The following is a 26,850-nucleotide window of genomic DNA, read 5'->3' as shown; positions in this document are numbered from 1 at the left end:
TATTTTATTGAAATGTTTTTTCCCAAACAACAATTTTTCCTCTTACAAAACAAATGCAACAGTAACAATACAGAAATTTTTAACAATACACAAGTAACAAAACCCCCTTATCTATTGACCTAAACTAAACTAAAACCCCTCCCCCTGGGTTGCTGCTGCTGGTCATCTGTCTTCCCTCTAACGTTCCCCTAAGTAGTCGAGAAATGGCTGCCACCGCCTGGTGAGCCCTTGAGCCGATCCTCTCAGGGCAAACTTTACCTGCTCCAGTTTAATGAACCCCGCCATATCATTTACCCAGGCCTCCAGTCCGGGGGGGTTTCGCCTCCTTCCACATGAGTAGGATCCTACGCCGGGCTACTAGGGACACAAAGGCCACAACGTCGGCCTCTTTCGCCTCCTGCACTCCCGGCTCTTCCGCAACTCCAAATAGAGCTAACCCCCAGCCTGGTTTGACCCGGGCCTTCACCACCTGCGAAATCACTCCCGTCACTCCCTTCCAATACCCTTCCAGTGCCGGGCATGCCCAAAACATATGTGTGTGGTTTGCCGGGCTCCCGCCACACCTTCCACATTTGTCCTCCACTCCAAAGAACCTGCTCAATCTTGCTCCCGTTATGTGTGCTCTATGTAGCACCTTAAATTGAATCAGGCTAAGCCTGGCGCATGAGGAAGAGGAATTCACCCTGCTTAGGGCATCAGCCCACATACCCTCCTCTATCTCCTCCCCTAGTTGTTCTTCCCACTTTCCTTTTAGATCGCCCACCGACTCCTCCCCCTCTTCCATCATCTCTCGGTAAATCTCTGACACCTTGCCCTCTCAGACCCACACCCCTGAAAGCACCCTGTCCTGTATCCCCTGTGTCGGGAGCAACGGAAATTCCCTCACCTGTTGTCTAGTAAACGCCCTCACCTGCATATATCTCAAGAAATTTCCCCGGGGCAACTTATACTTTTCCTCCAATGCTCTCAAGCTCGCAAAAGTCCCATCTATAAATAAATCTCCCACCCTCCTAATTCCCAACTGGTACCAGCTCTGAAATCCTCCATCCATTCTTCTTGGGGCGAACCTATAGTTGTTCCTGATAGGGGACCCCACCAGGGCTCCCCGCACCCCTCTCTGTCGCCTCCACTGTCCCCAGATATTCAGTGTTGCCGCCACCACCGGGTTCGTGGTAAACTTTTTAGGTGAGAACGGTAGCGGCGCCGTCACTAGCGCCTCTAAACTCGTCCCTTTACAGGACTTTCTCTTCAGTCTTTTCCACGCCGCTCCCTCACCCTCCATCATCCATCTACGTATCATTGCTACATTGGCGGCCCAATAGTAATCGCCCAAGTTCGGTAGTGCCAATCCTCCTCTGTCCCTACTACGCTGAAGGAACCCCCTCCTTACTCTCGGGACTTTCCCTGCCCACACGAAGCTCGTGATGCTCCTGTCTATTTTATTAAAGAAGGTCTTGGTGATTAATATAGGGAGACATTGAAATACAAATAAGAACCTCGGGAGGACCATCATCTTAATTGCTTGCACCCTGCCCGCCAGCGATAGAGGCTGCATGTCCCACCTCTTGAAGTCCCCCTCCATTTGTTCTACCAGCCGTGTCAGATTAAGTCTGTGCAAGGTTCCCCAGCTCCTAGCGATCTGAATCCCCAGGTATCGGAAGTTTCTTTCCACTTTCCTTAGCGGCATGCCTTCTATCTCTCTACTCTGGTCCCCTGGATGTATCATAAATAATTCACTCTTCCCCATGTTTAACCTATACCCCGAGAATTCCCTGAACCCCCTCAAAATTTGCATAACCTCTATCATCCCCCCCCCGGCTGGGTCCGACACGTATAACAATAGGTCATCCGCGTATAACGAGACTCGGTGTTCTTCTCACCCTCTAATCACCCCTCTCCATTTCATGGAGTCTCTCAACGCCATGGTCAGAGGTTCAATTGCCAATGCGAACAACAATGGAGACAGCGGGCATCCCTGTCTTGTTCCCCTATATAGTCGGAAATACCCCGATCTATGTCGACCTGTAACTACGCTTGCCGTTGGAGCCCCATAAAGAAGTCTAACCCAGCTAATAAACCCGTTCCCAAACCCAAACCTCCTTAACACTTCCCATAAATACTCCCACTCCACCCTATCAAATGCCTTCTCTGCGTCCATTGCCGCCACTATCTCTGCCTCCCCCTCCACTGGGGGCATCATTATCACCCCTAATAGTCGTCGCACGTTAACATTCAGTTGTCTCCCTTTTACGAACCCTGTCTGGTCTTCGTGCACCACCCCCAGGACACAGTCCTCTATCCTCGATGCCAGTACCTTTGCCAGCAATTTGGCGTCCACGTTCAATAGGGAAATAGGTCGATAGGACCCGCACTGCAACGGATCTTTGTCCCTCTTCAAAATTAGCGATATCGTCGCCTCCGACATCGTCGGGGGTAGAGTCCCCCCTTCCCTGACCTCATTGAACGTCCTCGCCATCAACGGGGCCAACAAGTCCACATATTTTCTGTAATATTCCACCGGGAACCCGTCTGGCCCCGGGGTCTTCCCTGCTTGCATGCTTCCCAGTCCCTTAATTACCTCGTCCACCTCAATCGGTGCCCCCAGGCCTACCACCTCCTGCTCCTCCACTTTCGGGAACCTCAATTGGTCCAGGAACTGCCGCATCCCCTCCTCTCCCTCTGGGGGTTGAGACCTATACAGTTCCTCATAAAAGGTCTTGAACACCTCATTTATCTTTCCTGCCCTTCGCACCGTGTCTCCCCTTTCGTCTCTAATTCCTCCTATCTCCCTCGCTGCTGCCCTCTTTCGCAATTGATGAGCCAACAGGCGACTAGCCTTTTCCCCATATTCATACCTACTCCCCTGTGCCTTCCTCCACAGTACCTCCGCCTTTCTGGTGGTCAGAAGGTCAAACTCCGTCTGGAGTCGTCTCCTCTCCCTGTACAATTCCTCCTCCGGGGTCTCTGCAAATTCCCTGTCCACCCTTAAAATCGCCCCCAGTAATCTTTCCCTTTCCTTGGCCTCTGTTTTCCTTTTGTGGCCCCAATAGAGATCAGCTCTCCTCTGACCACCGCTTTTAGTGCTTCCCAAACCACTCCCACAGGGACCTCGCCGTCGTCATTGACCTCCAGGTATCTCTCAATACACCCCCGCACTCTTGCACACACCTCCTCATCCGCCAACTGTCCCACATCTAATCGCCAGAGTGTTCTCTGCTCCCTGCCCTCTCCTAATTCCAGGTCCACCCAATGTGGGGCATGATCCGAAACCGGCTATGGCTGAGTACTCAGCTTCTTCCACCCTAGAGATCAACGACCTTCCCAAAACAAAAAAATCTATCCGGGAGTACACTTTATGGACATGGGAGAAGAAGGAAAACTCCCTAGCCCTAGGTCTAAGAAATCGCCATGGATCCACTCCCCCCATTTGGTCCATAAACCCCTTAAGTACCTTGGCCGCTGCCGGCCTCCTTCCGATCCTTGAGCTGGATCTATCTAGCCCCGGGTCTAGCACCGTATTAAAGTCCCCTCCTAGAATCAAGTTTCCTACCTCCAGATCCTGTATACGCCCCAGCATCCGTCTCATAAATCCCGCATCGTCCCAATTTGGGGCATACACATTAACCAACACGACCTCCATTCCCTCCAGCCTACCACTCACCATTACATATCTACCTCCGCTATCTGCTACGATGTTCTTTGCTTCAAATGCTACCCATTTCCCCACCAAAATGGTCACCCCTCTGTTCTTTGCGTCCAGTCCTGAGTGGAACACCTGGCCCACCCATCCTTTCCTTAGCCTAACTTGGTCCGCCACCTTTAGGTGCGTCTCTTGGAGCATAACCACGTCTGCCCTTAGTCCTTTCAAATGCGCGAGCACTCGGGCCCTTTTTATCGGTCCGTTCAGGCCTCTCACGTTCCACATGATCAGCCTCACTAGGGGGCTACCTGCCCCCCCTCCCGTGTCGACTAGCCATTACCTTCTCTAGGCCAGTCCCATATCTCGCCTCCGCGCTCCCGCTCGCTCCCCCAGCGTCGCACACCATCCCCGGCCACCCACTCTTTAGCCATTTCCTTTTGGATTTCCGGAGCAGCAACCCAGTTGTGTCCCCCCCCCCCCGCTAGATCCCTATCTAGCTTGATTGCTCCCCCCATGTCACTTCCGTAAGTCAGCTGACTTCAACTGACCCCGGCTACTCCTGCTCACTCCTCGACCCCCCCCCCTGCCCGTGTGGGGGAACTCCCATCCGCCTTGCGCCTGTCTTCCCGCCTTATTCTTTCTGGTGCGGGAACATCCGTTTACCTGACCCGCCTCTTATGGCGCAGCTCCCTTTCCCCTCCCCTTCCCCATTCTCCGACTGTGTCCCGTCTTTCCCCCATCACCGGCGCCCACATTTCCCCAATGTCTCCCCCCTTCCCAGTTTGCTTCTCAATTAACTTCACCCATAACATTAACAAAATCAATAACAATAACATTTCCTGCAGCATCAGTCCCTCAGTTCCCATCCAATTTCTCTTCTTTGATGAAGGACCATGCTTCCTCCGCCGTCTCGAAATAATGGTGGCTCTCCTGATACGTGACCCATAGTCTTGCCGGCTGCAGCATCCCAAACCTCACCTTCCTTTTATGCAACACCTCTTTGGCTCGGTTGAAGCTCGCCCTCCTTCTCGCCACCTCCGCACTCCAATCCTGGTATATCCGTACCACAGCGTTCTCCCATCTGCTACTCCGCACCTTTTTAGCCCATCTCAGGACCTCTTCTCTGTCCTTAAGGCGGTAAAATCGCACGATTATCGCCCTCGGTGGTTCTCCCGCTTTTGGTCTTCTCGACGGAATCCGATTTGCCCACTCCACCTCCATGGTGTAGGGGCCTCAGCACCCATCAGTGAGCTCAGCATCGTACTTGCGTACGCTCCACAGTCCACTCCTTCCACACCCTCAGGGAGACCCAGTATCCAAAGATTCTTCCTTCGCGCTCCGTTTTCTAGGGCCTCGATCCTTTCAGTGCACTTTTTATGAAGTGCCTCGTGCGTCTGAGTCTTAACAGCCAGGCCCAGGATCTCGTCCTCAATATCTGTCACCTTCTGCCCCACCACGCGAAGCTCTGTCTCCTGGGTCTTTAATGTCTCCTTGAGCCCCTCAATTGCCTGTAGCATCGGGGTCAACACCTCCCTCTTCAGCAGCTCCACGCACCGTCTCACGATTTCATCCTGCAGAGGCCCCCATGTCGCCTGCGCTTTCTCCGCCGCCATCTTGAACTTCTCTCCCTCTGACCTTTTGGTCGATGATTCCTCGGGCTGCAGCCGCCGCCGCCGTTATTTTCGTCCTTCGTTTGGGGGGGACTCCCTTCTCCCACACCCCACACCGGGCTGGGTCGACAAAAAATTCCCCGTTGGGGCTCTTAAAAGAGCCCGAAGGTCCGTCGGAGCTGGAGCCGCCGAAACGTGCGGCTAGCTCGGCATCACCGCAACCTGAAGTCTCTGAACAATGCATTTACAAGTGGATCAAAGCATCTCCTTATATTTTAAATTTAAATCAAATGTCTGTACATACTAGTGATATGACCCTGGATCATAACATAATTCTTGGAGGTTTCAAGTTCTCTGACAGCGTACTGGTTAATGTATTTGCATAAAATTAATATGCGTAATTAAAACAGTCATTAAGATATCACAAAAGGAATTTTACATGAGCATATTAACCAAGAGCACTTGCAGAGGAAATTAAATCATCAAACATTTAAGAATTGATTCCCTGCACATATGCCATCTTTTTGACAAATATAAACCTGTTAACAACAGCAGTATTTTTATTCGGTCGCATTTCTGGTGTTGTTAATGTCATTTTAATTTCCTTTACTGGGACAATGGGTGAGGGGAGGACAGATTATCTGAAATCAGCAGATACGAATAACATTCCTGAAGGAATTCAATCCCTGCTTCCCCAGAGGGATTTTTTTAATGTTCTTCAAGCCAGTTCTTGTGTTGTGGAATGAATTAGGCAGCTGTTAGATCCATGCAGAACAGCCAATGCCACATTGTAGGCTACCTCCCTATAAATGATTTATGTAATGGTGATTGGTCTTGCCATTTGGGGACAGGATATTTTCTGTAAAAGGTCTGGTAATGTTTCTTTCATGATACTAATGCCTTATTGTAAAAGTAACCACGTATGTGTTTTATTTGTAATAGAAGTGCTGCATTGCTAAATGTGGAGTAGGTCCAATTCCTCTTCCATTTGCAGGTAATACCCTGTAAGAATGGAGATGGGAAGTGCACCTGCACATGTCTGAACAAGTCCTTGATGATTAGTTTGTATAGTTTTGAGGGAATGAGCTTGTGTGTGCAGATCAGTGAGTGCTGTAGTTGTGTGAAACGTTATCAGTTATTAGTACATACTTAAGATATTTTTACAGATTTACATGCCGGTTGAAAGTGAGAGCAGTCTACAACTCAACGTTAGCTTAATTAAATAATTTTTAATATATAAAATGCCAGAAGATGCTGATCTTTTCCAATTGCACCCATGACTTCTGATTAATTCTAATAATGGTGTTTCTTAAGCGAAGGCAGAATTGCTGCATGTGGTGCTAGGATGATATGAAGGATGCTATTATCTATTTGAAGAGATTGAAAGTAACCGTTAATGAACTAAAGCAATAGTCACTGGTGAATGAAATTCAAAACAATGGGGTAGAAATTAATCTGGATCTATTTCCAGATCCGGATCTGATGCCATGGAGGCAGCTCAGTCTCTCAGCAAGGACCCGAGGATCAATAGCAATTGATCTTCGGGCCTCCTCTGAATAATTGGGGTGAGCTGCCAGCATCGTGATATCTCCATTGGCAACTCATCCAATAAAGGAATCCAATTGCTGGGCACCTGCCTCACTGGCGGCAGCCCTAAACTAAGTATTGGGAGGAAGGTGTTGGAGCAACAAGGAGGTGGAGGTGATTTTCAATATCTCTGGAGTTGCGGGATATGCTTCTGCTCTTCCACAGAAAGGGCATTTAGAAAACAAATTACCTTAAACATCTTTTGTATTGGATGTCGCAAGGGTTGCTGCAGAATTCTGAGTGTGTGAGATCTGGGGCGGGATTCTCCGACCCCCTGCCGGGTCGGAGAATCGCCGGGGGCTGGCGTGAATCCCACCCCCGCCGGTTGCCGAATACTCCGGCACCGGATATTCGGCGGGGGCGGGAATCGCGACGGTCGGCGGGGCCCCCCCCCCCGGGCAATTCTCCGGCCCAAGATGGGCCGAAGTCCCGCTGCTGGAATGCCTGTCCCGCCGGCAAGGATCAAACCACCTTTCTTCCTGGCGGGACTCGGCGGCACGGGCGTGCCCCGGGGTCCTGGGGGGGGGGGGGCGCAGGGCGATCTGGCCCCGGGGGGTGCCCCCACGGTGGCCTGGCCCGCAATCGGGGCCCACCAATCCACGGGCGGGCCTGCGCCATGGAGACACTCTTTTCCGTCCGCCTCGGCTACAGTCTTCACCATGGCCGACGCGGAAGAGGCACCCCCCCTGCGCATGTGCGGGGATGACGTCAGCAGCCGCCGGCGAAGTCCTTTCGGCCCCGGCTGGCGTGGCGCCAAAGGCCTTTCCCGCCGGCTGGTGGCGCGGCAACCACTCCGGCGCGGGGCTAGCCCATCAAGGTGAGGGCTTGGCCCCTAAAGGTGCAGAGAAATCCGCACCTTCGGGGCTGCCCGACGCCGGAGTGGTTCACGCCACTCCATCCCGCCAGGGCCCCCCGCCCCGCCGGGTAGGGGAGAATCCCGCCCCTGATGTCTATCTCAGTAATCAGGAACTAATTTTGAAAAGAAAGTCCTTCAACCTGTGTTGGGACCTATAATCAATATATTGAATGTTATTTCAGGTGTGCACCTTGGGTGCCTGATAAACGGAGCTCATACTTTCCAAGAAAAGGCACAGCTTGGCTTATATCCGTTTGCTTTGCTTCCATTTGGAGCTCACAAATGGTTGCAACATATATCAGGTTGTATCCCATCCAATCTTGGGGTTCAGGAGAAGCTGGAATGGTTTACATGTACCCTTACAATGGGATTATATCCTTAAATTCACTTGCAGGTAGCAGTTGCATTTGTAATTTGTATCGGATAGAGAATTTTGTCCAAAATAGTTTTTCTTCCTGCTCCAGCAATTCATTTCTTCGACAAGGTTTTAGTGTTACTCGAGTTTGAAAGCATTGACATAGAACAAAGCTAATTGTCAGTTCGTGATTTATGAGCTGAAGTTATACTGGGTCGCAGAACCTGCACAATTACCTATTTTCTTTTTGCAGATGAAAGCATTTGTTATTGGTATATATTAAAATCAAGTAACTGGAAAAATTGACCATTTTGTTAAATTTGCAGAATCTTGTTTGGCATGTAGCCTAACTAACAGAAATGTTTTCACTGTGAGAGATGTAATTCTGTGATGTTTGCTCCTTCATTGATGTAGCTCACAAAATCTGGATGTCAGATAATGAACTCGCATCACTCGAGCAGTGAAAGATTGTTCCAACTTATTACAGTGAAGATTTTTCTAATTATTAAGTGGATAGTGAGTTTTAACTGCAGGGAGCACTGGTATTATGTATGTACCGAGTTAATAGTCAGCCATGAGAATTGGAATTTGCAAAGTGAACTCGGTTGCCAATCAGGAAAAAATTGGAATGTGTGACAGTCAAGGAGTAATCTACCTAAGATCTTCCCGATTAGTTGAGGTTGTAAGCTACCAGACAGGGTCTTGTCAATATCTAAAGTAAGGCTTACTGTTTGGGATGTCTAATTATAGTATCAACAATGTTCCTTGCTTTCACTACCTTTGGTATACGAGATAGACTATCACTTAGGGGGCTATCTTATCCTTAACTTCGACTAAATATTTCTGATTCTTGAGAGCCAGGCATGGGTAAGTGACCCTTCCGATACCCTCAAAGGGTGAGAATATGATGAGCCTTAGTTAAATGTCACTCTTATTTATTAAAATAGACACGGATCTGTGTGGTAAAATATATACGCAATTTATTTAAAGAATAAGGGTAATACAAGTATTTTTGGTAAATGATACAATTTGACAAATATAGGATATATGACGAGTTAGCCTGTGAGCTTCTTAACTACATATTTGCTTAAGCTATGAACATTCATACTTACATCGACTTGTAGCCTCGGAATTCGATACTCAAGCAATGAGCAGAACTCTACAAGTTGAGATAGCAGCTTGGTCAAATAAATACCCAGCAATCTCTTAAACAGTTCTCCAAGCGAAACTCTAACTTTCAGCCTGTGCTCAAACATTTATATAGGGTTTTCTTACTTGGGGAGTTCTAGGGAGTTTTTTGCAGAGCATCTGCTTCTGAAAAATAGATTGACTCCCCAGTTATTTCGAGACAAATAACAGTCTCTCTCTTGGTCGGCAAGGCCTTGGTTTCTAGGGCAGTCTAGCAGGTCACCTGGTCCTAAAGATACGAGGTTGATCCCTCCGGTAGCTATCTCCAGAAAAACACCAGCCTCCCTTCTTGGCAAGGCCTCTTGCCAAGCAGTAGCCTCCCTTAGTGGCAAGGCCACTAGACAAGCAATATACTCCCTCAGTTGGCAAAGCTTATTTCCAGACAAGGCCACTAGACTTATTGAGTTCACTGCACCTGGACTTTTACAAAGATAATGTCTGTAATACATGTTTAAAAACATTATTGCGATAAGTCCTGGTTTACAAGAGATAAATGACTTCATCAGTCATCAGTTTTTAATATAGGGTTAAATACATGATTTAATATAACATCAGTTCTGATCAGCTTTTAATACAAAGTGAATATATGATTTAATATAAAATCAGTTCTGATCAGCTTTTAATATAGGTGGATGTTAGTTTTCATAGAATTTTTCATAGAATTTACAGTGCAGAAGGAGGCCATTCGGCCCATCGAGTCTGCACCGGCTCTTGGAAAGAGCACCCTACCCAAGGTCAACACCGCCACCCTATCCCCATAACTCAGTAACCCCGCCCAACACTAAGGGCAATTTATCATGGCCAATCCACCTAACCTGCACATCTTTGGACTGTGGGAGGAAACCGGAGCACCCGGAGGAAACCCACTCACACACTGGGAGGATGTGCAGACTCCGCACAGACAGTGACCCAAGCCGGAATCGAACCTGGGACCCTGGAGCTGTGAAGCAATTGTGCTATCCACAAGGCTACCGTGCTGCCCCGTTTTGTTTTGATTGGATTATGTGAATAAAATTGCTGAGTCAAAAGGGAAATACATTAGATTTAAGTGGTATCTGACGTTGGGTAAATTGATGCTGTATGTATGATGAATGAATTACTTCAACACAACACAAATGTGAGCACCATTTTATCCAAAATTCTATGAAAAAAATAATCATCACATATATGAGCCTTGACACGAATATTTCAAGTAATTAACAGCAGCAGCATATGCAATGTTTCCAGTTATGGATTGTAACATTCTTAACTGGTGGATCTGAATGATAACTCTTGATGGGCTATGGAGAGGGATTGGGGCTGGTTTTAGGTAAATTTTTTTGGAAGATTGTCTCGTCACACACGCAAAGAAAATGCCCGTTGTGCAGAGTCAGATTGAGAGAAATATAAGGGGGAAAAGGTATCCATAAATTTTTTTTTTTTTTTTTAAATTTTTTTTTGCAATATATACCCCACAGTAGCAGTCAGTACTGAAAGTGTAAATTGATTCAGTTGATAACTAAGTGAGAAACCTGAGGGCCCAAGTTCTGCCTGGACAAGGTTTGCCTAATGCCCAACGTTGGCATCCCAGTGTAGCCAAGGAGGTGATTGGGAAACAGTACCCTGATGTACTCTGGAGAATGATAGATATCAAATTACACTGTATCAATTATTTTTCCAGCACTTCCTGTAGAACGCCCCAATTAATACATTGCTGTCCCTGAATGATGGCACTAATGCAGAACTATTGATTTCATTCTCTTATTCAGTTGTCTGCATGAAAACGTGTAATTCTTAATGTTAATATGGAACAATATATTCACCTACATTGTTGGTTCTTCTTTTTCCTTTCACCTTTTCTACCTATCACTAAAGTGAGGGATTCCTCTGGAAAGCAAGTGAAAGAGGTTGGTGAGCCAACTCACTGCCAAAGCAATGCTGCTTATGTATGCCTGCTTCTTCCATTTGTTACTGGCATGTGCATTAGAAGTGTATTTGTGTGCATTTCACGCATGGCATCAGGGTTCAATACTAGTGGGTACAGGTCTTTACTGTTGGCCCACTGGTGCCGTATTCAGCTTTTTAAAATGCTCCCTAAATAGCAGCAACTAATCAGAGTTTGTCCTGGCATGCTTTTTGTAATATATCTATGTGGTATTGTATGAAGAATCTTACCTCTGTGACACTCCATTTCATTTTTGTGTGGGGCTTACACTGTTCATTTATTTTTAATTCATCTGGAAACAGATTGACGATAAACAAACACGAACTTTTGCAAGAAGAATTTTCATCCATAGTTGACTGCAAACATGTTGGGAGAGATGTATATTTTCCATACACATGGGAAACCAAAGCTATAAAATTAGGCGATTGGAGTTAAGTTATGCATCACCAACCCAGACTCTTGCTGTTTCACACCATATTTTGGATGGAGTTGCCTCACATGGCAGTAAAGATCCCATAACAAAAAGAAAAAAATACCTGTTATTATGCATTGACATGATGTTTCCCGAAATGCATTTCAATAATGTGATGAATTGTACTTTGTAATTCTGATTATGAAGAGCTGTAAATGCCAGCAATAAAAAAACAGCAAATGCGCATCTATCATTTCCAAACAGCTCACATAGCCGCAAAAAGAAAACCTTGATTATAATTCTTTGACATGTGAAAAACAAATTGCTACAAGAACTTTATAACTCATGCTGGAGGTGCACTGGAGAAAACAAAGTGTATGTTCATGAAAGTAGTGCAGGTACAAAATTAGACAAATATTTCATTATTTGGAAGCAAGGAGTTGAGGGTATCTGTCTGAGACATGTTCCCCGGAAAATGTTGGATCTTAAATTTGTTTTGGCAAAAGGAAACATCAGCAACAAGCCCACTTATCATTTATTTCACTGAATTGTTATGGCGCAGAACGAGGCTGTTTGGCCCATCATGTCTGCACCAGCTCTCCAAACAAGCAACATGACTTAGTGACATTCCCCTGCCTCTTACCCATACCCCTGCACATTGTTTCTATTCAAGTAATCATCTAATGCCCTCTTGAATGCCTCGCTTGAACCTGCCTCCAACACATTCAAGACCCAAACCACTCGTTGTGTTAAAACTTTTTTTCTCACATCACATTTGCTTCCTTTGCAAATCACTTTAAATCTGTGCCCTCTCGTTCTTGATCCTTTTATGAGTGTGAACAGTTTCTCCATTTCTACTCTCTCCAGTCCTCTCATGATTTTGAACATCTCTATCAAATCTTTTCTTTGTTTTCTCTCCAAGAACAGTCCCAACCTCTCCAATCTACTTTCATATCAAAAGCTTCTGATCCCGGGGACCATTCTTATAAACCTCTTCTGCGCTCCCTCCAGTGCATTCACATCCTGTAGTGTGGCACCCAGACTGTACACAATACTTTCTGCAGAAGACCTATTGTGAAATCAGGTGTATCAGAAATAATGCAAAGCAAATTTTAAGACTATATTCATAAAAACCAGAAGTATTAACACCTAGCAGAGTTGACAGGTCAAGTGTGGCTGGGGGGCTTGTGCCAGGGTGGGGGGGGGGGGGGAGGTGGCCAGGAGGTGGGCTGTGGGGTCGGGGTGGACGAGCAGGGAACATCATTGCTGTAGCCTGCAAGGCAGCCATGCAGCTGTGCACGCCACTGACTGCCCACTGTGAACTTATTGCCAAGGGTCGTATGGGTGTCCCGTCCCCCCCCCCCCCCCCCCCCCCCCCCCAGGCTTTCCCCCTAGGTGTTCTCTGGCCCCAGCCGACCCATCAGCAGGATGGGCTCCAGTGCCATCTTGTTGACTGGGACGAGTGTGTGTGTGTGGTGCGAAGTGTGTACATGCAGCTGCAGCCTGTCAGCCTCCTGAGAGTTAAATCATGGACCCGGCAAATCAAACAACATTTTTCAATGGATTCGGACATGTCCCACACGTTGCCGGTACTGGCCCTTCAATGGTCACTGAATCGATCAATTGTCCAGGTGTGCCGCCAGTTTTGCTGTCATAGAAGTCCACGAATCCTGCCCCGGCGTCAACACTTCGTCTCAGGAACGGAGAATCCAGCCCAGTACTTTTATTGTTTGATCTTTACTGTCCACATTCACAATGGTCAAAAGTCAAATCTGTTTTATCTAAATCTATCCTACCCGGCATTTCAGCAAGTTTTAATAGAGTTCAATGTAACACTATACGCACCAATTCCATTTCTGGGTTAACAATTAGTCACAGTTAAAAGCTATTCATTATTAAACCAGCCCAGGATAGGGTTATTGCCAGTAGGATTACTAAATAGCTATCAAAAATGGTGGGCAGTGCACTCCGGCCTCCCACCCGCGTGTTTCTCAGAGGCAGGAGATGGCGTGCTGTTCCTGTCGCTGTCATGCGAAACCCGTGGGCGGGGTTGCGCTGTCAGCGGCACCTCAGAATCCTGCCACTATTGAACAGCCGGAGAATTCTGGCCGATAACAACAGCGTATATTTCCTTTTCTAGTTCAGGGGCAATGAGGCCAGGTGTAGCATTGCCACAAGCAACAGACTTAACAATAGCACCAATCGAAACGGAGATCTCCTTGGTTTGCCATCTTGCACCGCCCATGGGAATGAATTGAACCACTCATCCATCACAAAGGTTACAAATGCGCTACTCAATTGGTGGAAAAGAATTATATGTTGGAGGAAATTTTGCTCAGCTTTGATTTTTAATCAGAATAGTTGTAGCCACAATAGGTCACTAAAAGAAAAAATATCGATATTTTTCCAAGTGTCTCTGACTTAACATCTTTCAGCTAATTCCCCAAATTTAAAAATCATGATGTCATTTCTTGTCATCTCAAATACAGGTCATCTTACACCATTACAGTTGATCTTTGATTATTCACCAGTCATAATAAGATAGATGGAGGGGGAGCTGTGAAAGTAAACTTTCAATGCTGCCTTGCCCATATACACTAAAAGTAAAAACCATTGGATTAATTCAGTTTTAGTAGTAACTCCTTGGACTTCCATCTTCACAGATGACATCATGATTTCTAAAGTGTTTATAAAATTAACACTCACCCGCTTTCCTCCAGCTCAATGTAGTATGTATGGCATCATGACTCACTTAGCTAGAGCCACTCTGCTCTAGAAGGGTGTAACCGCACAAGGCCTTTCCAAAGTAAACCTGGTAACCCTCTTTGGTTTCTTTTCTCTCTGCAGGTAACAATGTAGGCAGTCTCTTCCATATGGTGGACGACCTGGGCCGAGCAATGGAAACCTTGGTGACGGTCATGACCGATGATGAGACAGCAGAGTAACCAGATGTGCTTTATCACAACATTGGCTTCAGATGTCAAGCATGGTTTTTATATGTTCATACAAAATATAAATGGATTGGACCGTACAGGTTTACAAGTTTAAAAAAAAAGAAAACATCTATTTTTTTGTGAAAGGTAGTGGTAATATACCGTAGATTTCAGTAGTTTCCTAAGTCTGTTATTGTTTTGTTAACAATGGCAGGTTTTACAGTTCTATGCAATTGTACAAAAAAAATAGAATGAAAACATATAAAATCTTGGTAGCTACATACCTTGCCATTTCTTTTTATGGAGCGTGTTTCGGATTGTTAAATTTGTAACAATTATGAAGATTGTTCACTAAAAGGGTGCTTTCTTACAAAATATACATAATTTTATTGTTTATAATCCCCCATCCCCAGATGACGAAAATTTTGAAATTGTAATTGCATTTGTCTTTGCATCATTACAGCTCTAACCATCAAGTGTTGTTTTTTTCTTCCTTCTTAATCAGTAAAATATTGTAGCACATAGCAGTACCAAAACTCTTTATCTGACATTCATTCCCAAAGCTCCATTTTCTTTTAATGAAATGCCAGGAATGAATCGCTGCATCTCCCAGGAAATCACATTCACTTCAGCATAACAATCACACATTGGAGAGCTCTTATTTGTTAAACACTAGAGATTTTATCTGCAAAAATCAATCATTAATTACCACGTTGTTTCTACCTCATTTTTTTGTTTTTGGCTAAATTGTAACAGATTAAACACCGATATAGTTAACATTCAAAACAAAAATGCTTAAATTTTAAAGTTAGATGCATAAAATCTTCCAGTACTTTGAAATTAAAATCACACAAATCGTCTCTCCATTATCAGACAGAAGTTTTTGAGAGCATAGGTGGCTGTTTGCAGTTACATAATCTTTCTAAGGCAACCTCGAACCAACTTTTTTTAAGACGTCACCAGTTTTCTAATCCATTTAAATAAGGTACAAACTAAGGGTTAGTTTACTACAGATGTTGCTGCTAAACTAGGCATTTGCTTGCAGCAACTGTGTTCTCAATTGTGATTTCATTAAATAGAATATTAGTTTTTTGGGGTGAGTCAGAAAAAAGCAGATGCAAAATATGAATTACTGTTACCTTAAAAATATCACAAGAAACATTTGAGTTCACTTTGTATGACCTGAATGTATTTGACTGTGGAAGTAATCAGTATAACTTGGTGCATAAATATCATATGGCATGTTACATCATTTTAACCAGTATTGTTTGTTATTCAAATATCATCATAATATATTGCATTATGCATTATGTTAACATATTCAATACATATACTAATTGTTTTGTAAAGTATATTTTCCTGCATAATCATCACATACCAAGTTTCCACACAATATATGCCTTACTATTGTATTATATATTGCTTTACTGTGTATACAAATAAAGCACGCAGTTATATTAATCATATTGATTCTTTATTTACATGTTGCCGTGCAAAAGCATGAAATTTGGTTTCAATACTGAAGTCTGTATTGCAAAGAAGACAACAGCTGATAGGTATCGATTAGGTTATGGTTAATAGTGATACTTCGTAAGGTGCTGATTTCTCCACTCATCAATTCTTCATAATGCAGCCATTGTATTTACCATTGGCTGTGGTGAATCTTGAACTGTCATTAGAAGATTGTGGCCTCAAGTTCCATTTCCAGCCCTTGAGCATCAAAAATTTAGGCTGACACTCCTGTGCAGTGCTGAAGGTGCACTGTTGGTGATGCCATTTTTCAGATGAACTGTCAAACCAAGGCCTCATCTGCTTGCTCAGGTGGACATAAAAGACCCCAGGGCACCATTTTGAAGAAGAGCTGGGGGGGGGGGGGGGGGGGGGGGTTGACCCCAGTGTCCTGGCCAATATTTATGCTTGCTGTACATCACAAAAACTCTGGTCATCGTTGTGTTACTGTTTGTGGTAGTTTGCTGGTCTCCTACGTTATTCAAAGTGACTGAACTTCAAAAGTACCTCATTGCCTGTGCAGCGCTTTGGGAAGTCCTGAGGTTGTGAAAGGCACTTTATAAATGCAAGTCTTTCTTTGCTTCCTACAATTAAAAAAAATCTTGGGGAAGTGGTATCAGCTGTCTTTTTGTTTGCACTTCATATTTTCGAAATGGTCATTATATGTATGTACTTTAAAGACTTTCCTAACCACCTTGAAGAAGCAGCTGAGATTTGGATCAGTACCTAACCAGCTGCAACAATGCTAAGAACAGCCACCCATGGCAGCATTCTTATTCACCTGACAGTTTGGCAGTCTAAATTCCAGTTTCATTTCAAATTCCTCTCACTTTGAAGAACTCAGTTCTACTTAGCATTATTAGGGCAGTGACAGGGCAAAAAAGGATAAAATGTGATGACAGTATTGAAGCTAGTATATTGAAGCTACTAAATGCAAACCTTCAAACAGATAGCTTAGGATGGAAACCTGACATGGTCATATCAAACATACCTTCTAGTGCACAGGCTTTTCACAGGCCTGTCCAACTCTATGGAGCAACAAAGTGGCTGAAACACTTGGACTAGTCATCCACTTGCACTCTCCAAAGCCATCACTCCTTTAAGAAGCAGATCGACCATTGGACGTCAAGGGAAAGAAGAGATGGGAGGGTAAGGAGGAGAGGAGTTGCTATAACTGCTGAAAGAGTGTACGGGTGCAGAGCTGGGACAGGAAAGGATTGCCTCACTTGCTGTTAAAAAACATGATTTGGGAGCTTGGTGAAGTCAGTGGTGCATGCTGGTCAACATGAAGCAGCAGCAGGTTTTGTGAAAGAAGCAACTTTTCGTTGAATGGGGGCTTATGTCTCCAACATCAATTATTGGATAGCGCAACTCAAACTTTTAATCTTGGAACTAGAGCAGTGTTTTTGCTTTGCATGCTGGGGAAAGCTCCCCAGCTGGGGAAAAAGTCACTGATGTGAGACACCACGGTCGAGTCACATGAGATAGCAAGTCAGAACCTGCACTCCCCATAGCTTGGATAAAGTCACACAACTAGATTGGCTCCTGTAATAAAAGCAAAATACTGCGGATGCAGTTACTGAAGAGCAAGCATATGACCCTGCCAGTCACGATTGAAACATGCACAGTGCATGAGCACGCTGAAAATCGCTATTACCAGTACAAAACGGCAGAAAATGATAACCTAGCCTCCCACGAGGCGGAGAGTGTGCAGGCCATCTCCCGGATGCAGCGCCTCAACATTGATGAAAGCGGCCATTTTGCACGCTCTTCCCGGGGCCCGACGCATGCGCAATGTGAACGGGATAACAAAGCAGCCGAAACCCGCACTGCGAAGGTGCGGACATCTGAGAACCGCACTGCGCATGTGCAACGATGCACGGAGCGTCAGGACGCCGACGCCATGACGTGTTCGAACTGTGGCACAGACCATTTAAAGAAACATTGCCCTGCAAGAGACAGACGCTGTTTAAACTGCGGGAAGCCAGGCCACTATGCATCCCTGTGCAGATCTGCACCACCAGTCAGGAGTCAGTGCTCCCAATTCTGACGACGGCGCATTAGGAGTGTGCAACAACGCCTACTGGAATCTGATCCCGGCACTGCAACGGATCCAGATGCTGAATGCCTGGACAACACCTAATGTGTGGGCATTATTACAACGTGTGAATATGCCACAGCAGACTCATTGCAAGTCCAGTCAATCCTAGCTGTGGATTCCGTGGACGAATGGCGAGCAGTGATGAAGGTCAACCACTGCCCCAATCAGTTCAAGCTGGACACAGGTGCCTCTGCCAATCTCCTCTCACAGGCAGACTTCAGACGCGTTAAGAAGCCCCCACGGTCCTTCCAGCTGCCTGCACGCTCCTGGATTACAACGGGAATGCCATCACGGCACTGGGATCCTGCCATCTGCACGTATCCAATCGACACACACAAGCACGGTTAAGCTTTGAAATTGTTAAGCCGGACAGGGCATCCCTACTAGGTGCGCACGCCAGCAAGCAGCTGAACCTCATTCAAAGGGTTTACACCACAACATCCTCCCATGTGGATCTTCAGGCCGGCATGGACGACACCCTTGCCCAGTATTCAGATGTGTTCAACGGGATGGGCACGCTGCCTTATCGATACAAGATTCTGCTACGACCTGATGCTAAGCCAGTGGTCCACGCAACACAAAGTGTCCCTGCTCCACTGAGAGAGCGCCTGAAAGCACAGCTCAAGGATCTTCAGCAAAAAGGCATCATATCCAAGGTCACTGAACGGGCTGACTGGGTCAGCTCGATGGTGTGCGCAAAGAAGCCTTCGGGGAACCTGCGCATCTGCATTGACCCCAAGGATCTCAATCAGAATATCATGCGGGAACACTACCCCATCGCGAAGCGGGAGGAACTCACGGGTGAGATGGCACACGTGTGCTTCTTCACCAAATTAGATGCATCACAGGGATTTTGACAAATCCAGCTGGAAGAGTCCAGCAGAAGGCTCTGCACCTTCAACACACCTTTCGGCAGATGCTGCTACAATCGCATGCCATTTGGCATCATCTCTGCATCAGAGATATTCCATCGCAACATGGAGCAGATGATGGAAGGCATTGAAGGGGTCCGTGTGTACGTGGACGACATCATCATATGGTCCACGACCCCTGTAGCGTCTCCAGAGGTATTCCGCCATGTACATGCCAACGGCCTAAAGTTAAACATGTCCAAATGTTGTTTTGGCACATCGACGCTCAAGTTCCTAGGCGATCAGATCTCACAGCATGGTATGCGCCCGGGCACAGACAAAATCAAGGCCATCGAGGCAATGAAGGTCCCTGAGGACAAAAAGGCGGTGCTGCGCTTCTTGGGTAAGATCAATTTTCTGGGCAAGTTCATTCCAAACATGGGCACACACACCACGGCCCTATGCAACCTGGTGAAAAAGTCAACTGCCTTTGAGTGGAAGGCGGCACACCAGACAGAGTGGCTGGAGCTGAAAGCCAAGCTCACCACTGCACCAGTCCCGGCATTCTTCGACCCGGACCGGGAGACAAAGATATCCACAGATGCGAGTCAGGATGGCATCGGTGCGGTGATGCTTCAACGAGATGACACATCATCCTGGGCACCAGTGGCCTACGCATCAAGGGGGATGACGCCCACTGAAACCAGATATGCACAGATTGAGAAGGAGTGCTTGGGTCTTCTCGCCGGCATCCTCAAATTTCATGATTATGTCTACGGCCTGCCGACATTCACTGTCAAGACGGATCATATGCCTCTGGTCCACATCATCCACAAGGATCTGAACAACATGATGCCTCGGTTACAGAGAATCCTGCTTAAACTTAGGAGGTATGACTTGGTGTACACACCTGGCAAGGAGCTCATCATCGCTGATGCATTGCCCCACTCCGTCACCTCGCCCAGTGAGCCGCTGGAGATCATCCAGCACATCGAATCGCAGGTGCAGCTGTGTGCTAGCACTCTCCCGGCGACAGATGAGAAGGTAGTTCTCATCCGTGATGAGACTGCCAAAGACCCTTCTTGCAGCGCGTCATCCACAACCTCACCAATGGCTGGCAGAAAGGGCAGTGCCCACAATTTTACAATGTGAAGGATGACCTGACGGTGATTGATGGTATCCTCCTCAAGCTGGACAGGATTGTCATTCCGCTCAGTCTCCAGAGCTTGGTGCTGCGCCAGATTCATGAGGGACACCTGCGCATCGAGAAGTGCAGATGCAGAGCCCGACAAGATGTCTACTGGCCCGGTATCAGCCAGGACATCACGAACATGGTCCTGAACTGTGCTACCTGTCAGCGGTTCCAGCCAGGGCAGAGCAAGGAGACGCTCCAACAGCATGACATAGTGACTCTCCATGGTACAAGATTGGCATCGACCCCTTTCATGCGAATGGTCGTGATTACGTATTGATCATTGACTATTTCTCAAATTACCCTGAGGTGCTGAAGCTCCCGGACCTCACCTCTCGGACCGTCATCAAAGCCTGTAAGGAGACGTTCTCAAGGCATGGCACCCCAATCACCGTCATGAGCGACAATGGCCCGTACTTTAGCAGTCGAGAATGGTCCACGTTTGCCAGGTCATACAATTTCCAGCATGTCACCTCCAGTCCGCACTATCTGCAGTCCAATGGAAAAGTCGAGAAAGGAGTGCACATTGTGAAATAGCTCATCTGCAACGCTGCGGACTCTGCTTCCGACATGCACCTTGCACTGCTCGCGTACAGGGCGACTCCATTGTCCACTGGCATGTCGCCGGCTCAACTCCTGATGAACGGACCTGCCGAGGACTGAAGCAGCTTGAGGCACGATCAATTTGGTTGGAGACAAAGTTGAATTCAAACTGAGGCTTTATTAGTATCTAAAGTGTGGCCTCCTACAGCAGCTGACGAAATAGTTGCTAGCTGAAGGCCACGCATATTTATAACCTGGCTCCTGTGCGGAGCTAGCAGGCAGGGGCCCAGGTGTACCTGTAGTGCAGGTTCGATCGTACAACCCTTAATATAGGAACACAGTGGTTTACCACACAACTGCAGGCCTCCCTTCAAAGGGACTCGCCCCCCCCCCCCCCCCCCCCCCGCCCCCAATCCCTGCAATTCAGTGGCCTAGCTGTGGAATTAAGGATAGTTGAAAGGAAATAGCATGGGTACTGTTGAAAATTGAAGGAAGCAGTGCACTGATTTGTATGTTATTCACGGTATAATAAACAGTTAAAAAAATACAGAGTTGTGAACCTTCACCATTTTACCCAAGATTGGACTCTGGAATTAGAGTGTGTAAAATACTGTATCACCCCTCGCTTTAGGTATCTGGGGGTGCAGTTTGCCCGGGAGTGGGGGGGGGGGGGGGGCGCTTTGCAGGTACAACATCTCTAGTTTGGTGGGGAGAGTGAAAGCTGATCTGGCAAGGTGAGATGGTCTCCCTCAGTCACTGGCGGGTCAGGTACAGGCGGTTAAAATGAATATGGTGCCGCGATTTCTGTTTATTTTTCAATGCCTACCGATTTTCCTGCCAAAGGCTTTTTTCAGAGAGATTGAGGGAAGGATTGCCTCATTCATATGGAGAGGGAAGGTGGCCAGAGTGAGAAAGGTGCTGCTACAAAGGGGAAGGCAGGCAGGGGGTTTGGGTCTTCCGAACCTGATGTACTACTACTGGGCGGCGAATATGGAGAAGGTGCGGAGCTGATTCAGAGGGGTTGATTCCCAGTGGGTCAGAATGGAGGAGAGTTTGTGCAGGGGGTCGGGACTGAAAGCTCTAGCAACAGCACCGCTCCCGATAGCTCTGGGGAAATATTCAGCAAGTCCGCTAATAATAGTTTCATTGAGAATTTGGAGGCAGTTTCGCCAACACTTCGGGTTGGGGGCAGGGTCAAGAGAAATGCCGATTCGAGGGAACCACAGATTTGAGCCAGGGAGGTGGGATGGAAATTTTCAGGAGGAGAAGGGGATTAAGACGCTAAAAGATTTGTTTTTTAGGGGTCGGTTTGCAGGACAGAAGGTGCTGGAAGCGAAGTATGGGCTGGAGCAGGGGGAAGTGTTTAGATACATGCAGGTTCGAGGTTTTGCCAGAAAGGAGATACAGAGCTTCCCGGAGGAACCGGTCTCCACATTGCTGGAGGAGGTGCTGACTGTCGTGTTGGGTGCTCTGCTACACAGACGAACCAACACGGCTGCGGAAGGTACAACTCAATTTTATTACTAACAATTATTAACATTTGTAAACTGGTTTGCTGTGGTTCGTTCATTACCCTCTAACCTGTGGACCCAGCCCTAACACTATCTTGGAGATGCACTCAGTACATGGTGAATGTCTGAGTGGCTTGCTGAGAGCTCTGTGCCCTGAGCTGTCTCCTGCTGGAATGAATCGGAAGTGTCGTGTTCCCCGTTTTATAGTGTGTCTCCTCTTAATTGTGATTGGCTGTGATGTTGCGTGTGTATTGATTGGCCCGGTGATCTGTCCATCAGTGTGTATGTGTGTTTGCACCATGATGTTTGTCTGAATATCATGACATCCCCCCTTTTTTACAAGAATATGTGCCTATGTGGTAATAAATATAGATGTGTACTGAGTGCAGCTGAATGTGTGTGTGTGCAATATCTACAACATGTACATGAGGCTAAACTATATACATAGGAAGGTGTCAGGTGCAACATAGCAACGAGGTTGTACCATCAACAAAACAAGTGTAAACATCAAGCATCAAAACGAACTCCTGTAACGACAAAAGAGAAACTTATTAACATAGTGGCATAAAACTTTTAGTGAGTCCAATGTTCAAACAGGCTCATAAGTCCAGCCTAATAGGGGGGCAACGAATTCGGGTTTACCGCCTCAAGGGTGGGTCAGGAACCACCGGCTGAAGAATGGGCCTGGCCACAGGCAGCAGAGGAATGGGCATGGTGGCAGGAAGCTCCATGAATTCGACATCAGGAACAACAGGAGGGCGTGGCACCGGCGTATGATCACGTAGCGAGCGCGGAAGAAGGCGAAGAGCCTGGCGATTGCGCCGGAGAATGAAGCCATCAGGCATGCGAACCAGAAACGAGCAGGGAGCCACGCATCGGAGAACTTCGGCAGTTGCCGACCAGCCACCCTCTGGTAGGTGGATGCGGACGTTGTCTCCAGGCGCCAAGGCAGGAAGATCAGTTGCCCGAGTGTCGTGTGCCACCTTCTGCTGAGCACGCTGCTGTCGCATCCTTTGCAGTACTGGAGCATGGTCGGGTGTAGGAACAAGAATGGATGGCACAGTGGTCCTGAGGGCGCGACCCATCAACAGCTGGGCTGGTGAGAGGCCAGTGGCTAGTGGGGCAGAGCGATAGGCCAGCAGGGCTAACCAGAAATCCGATCCGGCATCAGCAGCCTTGCACAGGAGCCGCTTGACAATATGAACGCCCTTTTCCGCCTTGCCATTTGACTGGGGATGCAGAGGGCTGGACGTCACGTGTGTGAAGCCATACGAAGCAGCAAAAGAAGACCATTCTTGGCTTGCAAAATAAGGCCCATTGTCCGACATGACAGTAATCGGAATGCCATATCGAGCGAAGGTGTCTTTGCATGCCCTTATGACAGCGGATGATGTTAAATCGTGCAGGAGTATGACCTCTGGATAATTTGAAAAGTAATCTATGATGAATACGTAGTCCCTGCCAAGCGCATGAAAGAGGTCCACACCCACCTTCGCCCAGGGGGACGTCACCAACTCATGGGGCTGATGCGTCTCGGGGGATTGCGCCGGCTGAAACCTTTGGCAGGTGGAGCAGCTGAGCACCATGTTGGCAATGTCATCGCTGATGCCCGGCCAGTATACAGCTTCTCGGGCCCTCCATCTGCACTTCTCAACCCCGAGATGGCCTTCGTGCTGTTGGTCGAGGACCAGCTTGTGCATGCTGTGTGGAATCACAATCCGGTCCAACTTTAGGAGGTCGATGACGGGCAAGTCGTCCCGGACATTGTAGAATTGTAGGCACTGTCCTTTGAGCCACCCTCCCGTCATGTGGCGCATCACACGTTGTAGAAGGGGGTCAGCCGCAGTCTCCCGGCGAATACGGGCCAGACTTGAATTGTCAGCTGGCAGATTGGCCGATGTGAAGGCCACATGCGCTTCGACCTGACAGACGAACCCCTCCGAATCGGGCGGTGTGCTTACTGCTCTGGCTAGGGCATCCGCAATGATGAGGTCCTTACCCGGGGTGTAGACTAGTTGGAAGTCGTACCTCCGGAGCTTGAGCAGGATGCGCTGGAGGCGAGGGGTCATCTCGTTCAGGTCTTTATGTATGATGCTGACCAGGGGACGATGGTCGGTTTCCACGGTGAACTGAGGGAGACCATACACGTAATTGTGGAACTTATCTATTCCGGTCAACAAACCCAGGCACTCCTTCTCGATCTGCGCATAGCGCTGATCTGTGGGGGTCATGGCCCGCGAGGCATAGGCGACCGGGGCCCATGATGCAGTGTCATCCCGTTGCAGGAGTACCGCCCCAATGCCGGACTGGCTGGCATCAGTCAAGATCTTCGTATCCCGAGAGGTGTCGAAGAACGCCAATACCGGGGTTGTGGTGAGCTTAATTTTGAGCTCCTCCCATTCCTTCTGGTGTGCGGGCAGCCACTGGAACTCCGTGGACTTCTTAACTAGGTGGCGAAGAGCCGTTGTGTAGGAGGCAAGGTTGGGAATTAACTTCCCCAGGAAGTTGACCATGCCTAGAAAACGTAGCACTGCTTTCTTGTCTGCCGGCTGCGGCATGGCTGTAATGGCGCTCACTTTGTCTGCATCCGGACGCACTCCCGACCGGGATATATGGTCCCCCAGAAACTTTAGCTCAGTTTGGCCAAAGGAGCACTTTGCTCGGTTGAGGCGCAGGCCGTGTTCCCGTATCCGCGCGAAGACATGCTGGAGATGACTGACGTGCTCCTGTAGTGTGGTGGACCAGATGATGACGTCATCAACATAGATGCGCACCCCTTCGATGCCCTCCATCATCTATTCCATGATTCTGTGGAAACCTTGGATGCCGAGATGATGCCAAACGGCATTCTGTTATAGCAGAACCTGCCGAAAGGAGTGTTGAAGGTGCACAGCTTTCGGCTGGACTGATTCAGTTGGATCTGCCAAAAACCCTTCGAGGTATCAATCTTTGTGAAAATTTTAGCCCGGGCCATTTCGCTCATGATCTCCTCCCGTTTGAGTATGGGTAGTGTTCCCTCATGATGTTGTTGTTCAGGTCTTTCGGGTCAATGCAGATCCGGAGTTCGCCAGAGGGCTTTTTAACGCTCACCATGGAGCTGACCCATGGCGAGGGCTCCGTGACCCGGGATAGCACTCCTTGGTCCTGGAGATCCTGCAACTGCTGCTTGAGGCGGTCTTTGAGTGGTGCTGGGACTCTATGAGGTGCGTGAATGACCAGGGTGGCATCCGGTTTGAGCCGTATTCTGTAAGTGTAGGGCAGTGTGCCCATGCCTTCGAATGCCTCCTGGTTGTGGGCGTGGAGCGAGTGGAGCTGTGCCCTAAACTCAGCATCCGGGAAGTCTGACGTGCCTTCTGGAGACAGAGCGTGTACCCGCTGAACGAGGTGGAGAGCCTTGCAAGCCTGTGCACCTAGCAGGGAGTCCTTTGATGAACCAACAATCTCGAAGGACAGTGTGGCCTTATACACATTGTGCGTCACCTGGAGCTGGTAGGATCCCATGGCCGGGTTAACGTTTCCGTTATCGTCGACCATCTTACAACGGGATGGCCGAATTGGTGGTCTGACCTTCAAGGCTTGGAAGGCTGACCATGCTATCAGGTTGGCGGAGGCATTAGTGTCCAGACGGAATGTGATTGGTGATCGGTTGACCGTTAGGGTGGCACACCATTCATCACCCGTATTGACACTGTTCATTGGCATCAGCTGGTGGGTCCTGCTTGGAGACATCCGGTTCCTGTCGATGACCGTAATGCGGAAGGCTTCCCGGTCGTCTGTATCGCCGGTCTGTATATCGTCCGGGTATGATTCGGAGTATGGAGGCTGAATGGTCCGCACGTCCCTGCGTGGCAGTTGGAATTGGGGAGCATTGGCAGGTTGAGCTGCACGGCAGCAGGCAGCGTAGTGGCCCATCTTGCCACAGCGGAGGCATTGTCGGTACTTTGCTGGACATTGCCGCTTTAAATGTGCGTATCCACAGTTGCCACATGGGACGTCCTGGCGTTCGTTGCGCCACCGCGCCTGCGCAGTTCAGTCCTGCATAGAGCGGGCCTGCGCGTCACGTCCCTCTGCGTCGACGTCTCTTTTGGCGCGTACAAGCGCGGGAGGCAGCGAAATGTGCGCGAAATGGCCGCCCTCGTCCGGGCCGCGAGCCGGGAGGAACTCGATGGACTGGACCAGCTCGGCCTCATAGGACCCCTGCCCTGCCGATTCGGCCACGTAGGACCCCTGCCGTGCCGATTCAGCCACTTGGAATTGGGAGTAGCGACTGGTCGCGTTTTCATGGAGGACGCAGGCTTCGATGGCGGTGGCTAGGGTGAGACTTTTTATCTTGAGGAGCTGCCTGCGTAGGGTGCCCGAGGTGACCCCAAAAACGTTCTGGTCCCGAATCATAGAATCGGAGGTGGCCTCGTAACCGCAGGACTGCGCAAGGATACGGAGGTGTGTAAGGAAAGATTGAAAAGGCTCATCCTTACCCTGCAGGCGTTGCTGGAAGAGGTACCTCTCGAAACTCTCATTTACCTCGACGCTGAAGTGTTGCTCGAGTTTGAGAAGGACTGTCTTGTACTTCGTCTTGTCCTCACCTTCCGCGAACACCAGGGAGTTGTAGATGTGGATGGCGTGTTGCCCTGCCGTGGA

The 26,850-nt window shown here is 48.1% G+C and overlaps 1 protein-coding gene across 15 annotated transcripts in view; it reads left to right on the top strand.

The window, feature by feature from the left end:
* Nucleotides 1-15,966, top strand: part of dmd (dystrophin) — a 3,042,490-nt gene extending 3,026,524 nt beyond the window's left edge. For 14 of the 15 annotated variants that reach the window (XM_072513987.1, XM_072513978.1, XM_072513988.1 and 11 more), the window contains one exon: nt 14,420-15,966. In XM_072513987.1, the coding sequence (XP_072370088.1) occupies nt 14,420-14,517 (98 nt within the window). In that variant the 3' untranslated portion in view covers nt 14,518-15,966. Of the gene's footprint in view, nt 1-11,090; nt 11,123-14,419 lie in introns of all 15 variants that reach the window. The other variant, XM_072513983.1, reaches the window with a different exon arrangement.
* The last annotated feature ends 10,884 nt before the right edge of the window (nt 15,967-26,850 follow it).

This window comes from Scyliorhinus torazame, chromosome 8 (genome assembly GCF_047496885.1).
Source record: "Scyliorhinus torazame isolate Kashiwa2021f chromosome 8, sScyTor2.1, whole genome shotgun sequence".
Classification (NCBI taxonomy): domain Eukaryota; kingdom Metazoa; phylum Chordata; class Chondrichthyes; order Carcharhiniformes; family Scyliorhinidae; genus Scyliorhinus; species Scyliorhinus torazame.
The sequence above is the reverse complement of the archived record's forward strand: the minus strand, read 5'-3'. Positions and strand labels throughout refer to the sequence as shown.